Source organism: Engraulis encrasicolus, chromosome 5 (genome assembly GCF_034702125.1).
Source record: "Engraulis encrasicolus isolate BLACKSEA-1 chromosome 5, IST_EnEncr_1.0, whole genome shotgun sequence".
In the NCBI taxonomy this organism is placed as follows: Eukaryota; Metazoa; Chordata; class Actinopteri; order Clupeiformes; family Engraulidae; genus Engraulis; species Engraulis encrasicolus.
In genome coordinates, this window is record NC_085861.1 from 30,363,026 (window position 1) to 30,369,938 (window position 6,913).

Genomic DNA, 6,913 nt, shown 5'->3' on the forward strand with positions numbered 1-6,913 from the left:
CTGTTATGCGTTCGCTTATTGGCAGCCGCCAGGAGGACGACTAAACCCTCCCCAGAGAAGCGGAATCATCAGACCATTCATCAATTATGAAGTAATTCAAAATGAATGGCCTGACCGGTCAGGCTACAAAAGGGGGTCCCCCGTTGAAACACTTTGGGAACCACTGCTGTATGTAAAGGAAACACAGAGGAGCTGAAGAGGAGACGCAGATTGTGGAGAGATAGGCGTCTGTACAAGGGAGAGAGATGCAGAAACTTGAGTGGAGGAGAAAGGGAAGAAAACAAGGAAATGAGGAGAGAAGTATGGTAGAGACAACAGGACCGAGCTAGGGACAGAGCGTATGCAAGGGAGCCAGACACTCGAGAGGAGAACGTGGTTATAGAGATTGTGCATACGAGAGAGCATATGTATGAGGGGGGGGGTTGAATGGAGAAGAAAGAAAAAGAAAATAAGAGAGGTGGACAGATGAGAACGGAATATGACAAAACTATGTGCAAAGGAGAAAGAGAGAGAGAGCGAGAGAACAAGAGTGAGAGTTGAGTGGAGAAAGAGGTGAGAAAGAGAGAAGGAAGTAAGAGAGTGGGAGAGATGAGAACGTAATGAGACAAACCATGTGCAAGGGAGAGACGCTCGGAAGGAGAGCGAGACTACAGATAGAACACATGCAAGAAGGAGAGAAATGGAGAGATGGAGAGAAAGAGAGAGTTGAGTGGAGGAGAACAGAGGAGAAGAGAGAGATAAGAGAGAAGCAGAGACAAGAACTGAGCAAGAGCTAAACCATGTGCAAGAGAGAGAGAGAAAGAGAGAGAGGCTCGAGAGAAGAGCGATATTATGGAGATTGAACATGTGCAAAAGTGAGCAAAGGGGATATGGAGAGAGGCTTGAGTGGAGGAGCAAGAGGAGAGGAGGAGGAGGAGGAGGTGGAGGTGGAGGTGGAGGAGGAGGAGAGGAGAGCATCTCCTCAGGAGTGATGGCCTTCTCCAACAGGCTTGCCTCTGGCAGCGGCTCTAATGGCCACAGCACATTTAATGACATGCAGGAAATCAGCATCACTACTGCAACGCCATATAGCGAAGGGGGAGAGCACAACAAGAGAGGGAGCGAGAGAGGGAGAAAGAGAGAGAGAGAGAGAGAGAGAGAGAGAGAGAGAGATGCAGGAAAAGGGGGATTGAAAGAGAATGAGGGACGAGGGCGGGGGGGACAAGAAGAGAGGGGGAAGAAAAGGAGAGAGAGGATAAAACAGAGAGATGGAAAGAACGAAGGGAAGTCTGGAGGACAAAAAAAGAAGAGGGAAGAAAAGGTGAATGAGAGAGACAGGGATAGAGGACACAAAAGGGAGATGCGGGGTGGGGGGAGGGGCGGGATGAAGCGCGAGGCTTTTTGTTGTGAGCACCACAGAAGAGGGCCAATCCCAGGTATAGGTGTCATTAAGCAATTCAGAGGCATAATTAGAAACGATGGCGGGAGGGGGGTATAGCTTATGCCTAATGATTGCCATGGCAACTAGGGTGCATGCAATCACACACGCACTCACATACACGGCAGATGTATGAAGAAGCAGCATGTGACCCTTGGAGCACACACACGCATACACACAAACACACATACAAACCCTTACTGATGCATAAGGAGTAAGAGCTCCTCCTAGTGGAGGATGATGGAGTGGCATGCAGCCCATTGTTTCCCAGCTCATACACATACAGGTAGTAACAGAACACATTTCATTTGGCAGTTTGAAACACTTGCAGATGCAGTATAGTTTTCATTTTCAGATGTCTGACCTTAGAAGTGTAAAATGACATTTCACTAGCATTTTTTTTTATCTCAAATTTATTACAAATATGTCTTTCCTTACATTTACAAAATGTAATCAAAAATGACAGTCCCTCCCTCGTCTGAATAGAAGACTGGATTTTCAATAGACGACGTGGGGAACTGATACTGAGAGAGCAGTGGTTATTCACAGAGAAATTACATTATATCACACGCAGCTTACAATTTTATCCAAAGACGACTTCTCTAGTTACGTTTTTAAGTAGGATACAGGGTATTGGTTGCATTCCTTGAAGCAGTGCGAGGGCACCTTCGCCATGGAGTGAGAAAGAGTGGAAGGATGGGATTCAAACCTGCAACCCTCTGATTTAAAGTCCATCTCCTTAACCACTTGGGCACGTCTGCCCCTAGAGACTACTTCTGGTTTGTACTCATGAAGCAACGGGCAACAAAACTGTCGTATGAAAATCAAGTGTTTATTCATTTTATCCTCAGGCTGTCTCCTGGCAACAGAAACAGCTTGTTAAAATTGATGTCTCCATTATGCTCATCAGGCACATTGTATGCAAATGTTGTATTCTTTAAAGGCTTTACAATTAATTAGCAGAGATGAATGTGGATGTATGTTATATTTGAGAAGAAGGAATAGAAAGAATTTTCAATACGTGAAGTAAAGAAAGGCAAGAACAGCCAGGGTGTTTATATTATGAAACAGACTGCTAACACTTTATTTTAGCATTACATCTATTAGCACTAATACATACAATGTTAATGCCTGTATGTATAAGCAACTTGTAAGGCATTAAAGCAAAATCAAACATTTGTTAGGACCTTACTAAGGTTATATTGGTAATAAATCCCTAATTGTGCGTGAAGTGAACCAAGACATTTGCGAATACATGCCAAACAAATGTTTGATTTTGCTTAGCACATGCCTTACAAGTTACTTATACAGTACAGGCATTAGCATTGTATGTATTAGTGCTAATAGATGGAATGCTAAAATAAAGTGTTTCCAACAGACTTGTACAGACAGACAAGCAAGAGAAGGAAGAGGGGGTGTAGTGAGCATGGTCAAAGTTGAGAGTGTGTGTGTGTGTGTGTGTGTGTGTGTGTGTGTGTGTGTGTGTGTGTGTGTGTGTGTGTGTGTGTGTGTGTGTGTGTGTGTGTGTGTGTGTGTGTGTGTGTGTTCTTGCGCTCTGTCTCTAGGGTCAATGCTGAGTGAGTGTTACGTCCGACAGAGGCAGCCTGTACCATGGGGGCCATTCATAATGCCCTTGAGAAGGAGTCTTCAAAAAGAAGTTCCAGACGAGAGATGAATGAAAGTCAACCTTGCCAAAAAGCCCATTCACGTATTCCTTGCTGGGGTGGCTGGCTTTAGTCTGTGGAACCCTCTCCACCCACTCACTCACATGTGCTTCGTGCAAAGGTAGGATATGTAAAGATGAGAAAGGAGGAGTGTGAGGAAGAGAGAGAGGGAAGTACTACACACCCACTCTGTTGCTACATCTCCATCAGGGCAGGCAGCAACACCCCTTGGGCTCTTTCCATTATCATGACTCCCGTCCTCCTTTGTGCCTGTGGCCTTGTGATGTTGACGTCAAAAGAAGTCATTGACGACAGCATTTTAATTCAATACTTGCAAAAGGCACAATTGAAAGGTCATTTTTTCCATTTGCAATCGGGATGTTGAATGGGAGAAACGTCCCCCAAAAAGCTGTTGTGCCTAGACTGCCAGCGGGGAAACTTCAATCGTTTTCTCCACGGAGGCGGGGAGTCAGCGGAGAGCGAGGCCACCAGCACAGGTCGAGGACGGGAGTGGGGATAATGGGACTGTACCAGGGCTGTAACGATATTGTATCGAACCGAGAAATCGTGATACACAGAGTCACGATACTGTATCGTGATACAAGGAGGCAGTATCGTGATACGCCCTTTCAAAGTTTTATTACCCATTAGTCCAGAAAACAACCTTATGATTTGATGTGATAGTGTTTCCAAACTTCAGTGGAGATACATTTCAGAAATCGTGGGGTGTATCGAACCGTAGGTCAAAAATCGTGATATGAACCGAATTGTGAGTTGAGTGTATCGTTACAGCCCTAGACTGTACCCCTTTTGCCTTGGCCTGAAAAACAGTCTGCTGTGCTGCTGGGTGGGTTGCCGCTGGTCCACCAGCGGGCTTTAGTTCATGAACCTATTCCACTCCACTCCACCCCTCCATGACAGGTGTGCTTCTATGGGTGTCCAAACTCCTGGTGCACCAGGGGGGGGGGCTAGTCCATGAAGCACCACCCGCTCCGCTTCGGCTTCAGTAGAGAGAAGAGAGGAGAACAATGGATTGACTAGAGACTACGCTCTTCTCCATCCCTCCACGCCGCTCAGGTAGAGAGAGAGGAGTAGGAGAGCAAGGTACGAGCTGCTGGACTAGACTATGCTCCACTGCACACCTCTCCCCCCCCCCTCCATTCTCCTGCCCATCCTTCAGGTCAGGTGTGCTTCTTGGGGTCGATCTTCTCCAGGTGCACCAGGGGCTTGAGCTGCTCGGCGAAGGCCCTCATGTCCTCCGACACGGTGTCCTGTCCGGCGGGCGCCAGCACGCTCAGCTCCACCAATGAGGAGAGAGACAGCTGCTCCGTGTTCTCCGTGTTGCCCGGCACCAGCACCCGGGACAGCTTGCTCACCACCACCTGAGAAAAAGGCGAAGAAGGGGAAGGAGGGGAAGAGTACTTTATGGCCAATTCACAATGCGACCAAATATTACACAAAGGGGTCATTCCACGTCAAATCAACAGGAGCCCGCGCACTTGGGTCTCAAAAAATTCTGAAAATATTACCAAGTGCACCCATGGTACACAAGAGAAACACTGTACATTTATTTGAATGTAAGATGTATACTCTCCGTGTTACAGCCAATTTTACTGGAGTAGGGGGGTGCCCATTTTGTTCACACTTTTTTTTTGTCAAAGTTCACAAGACCATAGCTCAAGAACTAAAAAATTTAGGAAGCGCAAAGAAAGAAAAGAGTACTTTATGGCCAATTCACAATGCAACCAAATATTACACAGAGGGAGAGAAATTGGTGTTTCAGCAAGCAAAACACCATATGTGCAATTTGACACTGAGGCGCACACACACCATGCACACCGGCATGCAGAAACAACACTCTACAAAAATATGGTGAATATTATCAACAATACATTACATTACAATATGACAATAACAATTAAGTACATTACATACCACAGGCACTTTTTACCCAAAGAGACTTACAATGAAGGGCATGAATGGCAATATACACTCACTGGCTGCAACTTGATTAGTAACACCTTGCTAGTACCGGATTGGACCCCCTGTTGCCTTCAGAACTGCTTAACTGCCTGCAACAATACTCAGGTAGGCTGTGGCATTGCAACTAGGGATGTGCACGAATATTCGAAGGTTCGAATATTCGTTTTCCTTTCGAATTTAGAATAGTCCTGTCGAATAAAAAAAATCCAGCCAGTAAAAAAAAAATCTGTGTTTGCCTCCCTTGCAGTGTTAAGTGACAAATGAAAAGTACTGCAGGGTTACATTAAATTAACCTAGTAGCTCCCCTGTATTCTAATTTCTCTGGTAGGTCTAGATCATATTTCATTTCCAACACATAAGGCGAGTGTGTCTGAAAGCGTTCCGCCCCCCGCCGACACGACACACACAGCCAGGGAGAAGCCACGCATCTCGTGCATTTCAGGAATGGGCATTGGGCATTCATAAATAAAGCGCTGACACTGTAAATCTGCTATTGGTGATGTTTTTTTAAACATGGACTGTCATCTGTAACTGTTCGGGAATAATGTCACATCAATTTGCGTCTGATTTGACCAGCGTAAACTTCTGCAAGGTAAGCTACTTGTAGCTGTTAGCCAACGTCAGTGTCAACAATGGCAGGTTATTTCAATACAGGTATCTCTAAAACGCTAATAATGATAAGCTAACAAACGAAGTAAGCTAGCTGAGTACTCTTAGCTGAGGCGATTTTATTTGGCTCACTACACTATAATCTGCAACTATTTGGGGGTCGTTTTATATGGCGTTGCTTCGGATTTGTGAAACAAACTTTGTAAAAGCCACCCCTGTAGCCGTGTGAATCGGGATACTGTCTGTCAACAATGTCAATTGCTAACTAGTTCTAATGCAGCCCAACTAGCGAACAACAGTGGGGTTTACTTTGCCGTGTCATGAGAATGGAAGGGAATGATGAATATTTCTCGTCACGGACGCACAGACCTCTTCCAGTGAACGTGCTGCTGGGCGTTCAGAGGTGTACACTCGACAGCATTTTCTAGCTATTGCTCCCCCCTGGTGCTGTAGATGGAAGGTCACTGTAAATAAATATTGAACTCTTTATGATACGTCGGCGGAATTTAGGCTACATGTTTCAAGGGATGACGGTGGGAGTCCCTCAGTCAGCAAACGCACGTCTTTTTTTTTTCGAATTTCGAATAACATTCGAATAGTGGCCATCGAATTTCGAATAGTGTTTTTGGCAGAAATGCACATCCCTAATTGCAACAATGTTGAATTGGTACTAAGTGTCCCAAAGTGTGCTATCCTCCAAATTATTACACCACCAGCCTGAACCGTTGATAGCAGACAGGATGGAATATTTCCATGTTGTTGATGCCAAATTGACCCCATACCACTTTTCAAGTGTTGCAGCAGAAATCGAGACTCATTAGACCAGGCAACATTTCCAGTCTTCTATTGTCCAATTTGGTGAGCCTAGGTGCAAATTGTAGACTACGTTTCATGTTCTTAGCTGTCAGGAGAGGCACAGGGTGTGGTCTTCTGCTGCTCGTACCCCATCAGCCTCAAGGCTCCACGTCCTGTGCAAAGATCTTCTTCTGTTGAAATAAGTGTATATGAACCAGTCTGGCCCCTCTCATCTGTCCTCTGGCACCAACAAGGAATGTTTGCCCACAGAACTGCTGCTCACTGGACATTTTCTCTTTTTCTGACTATTCCCTGTTAACCCTAGAGATGCATGTGTGCAATTATCCCAGTAGTCAAAACAGCTCCCTTAGCACGACTAACCGTGCCACGGTCAAAGTCACTTAGATCACCTCTCTCCCCCATTCTGATGCTCGGTTGGAACTGC

At 45.6% G+C, this 6,913-nt stretch overlaps 1 protein-coding gene across 1 annotated transcript in view; it reads right to left on the reverse strand.

Annotated features, from left to right (window-relative positions):
* Nucleotides 1-2,228: 2,228 nt before the first annotated feature.
* med18 (mediator of RNA polymerase II transcription, subunit 18 homolog (yeast)) overlaps nucleotides 2,229-6,913 on the reverse strand; it is a 6,040-nt gene continuing 1,355 nt past the window's right edge. Inside the window, exon 3 of the mRNA XM_063198131.1 lies at nucleotides 2,229-4,463. Coding sequence (XP_063054201.1) covers nucleotides 4,263-4,463 — 201 coding nt within the window. The 3' untranslated portion in view covers nucleotides 2,229-4,262. The remainder of the gene's footprint in view (nucleotides 4,464-6,913) is intronic.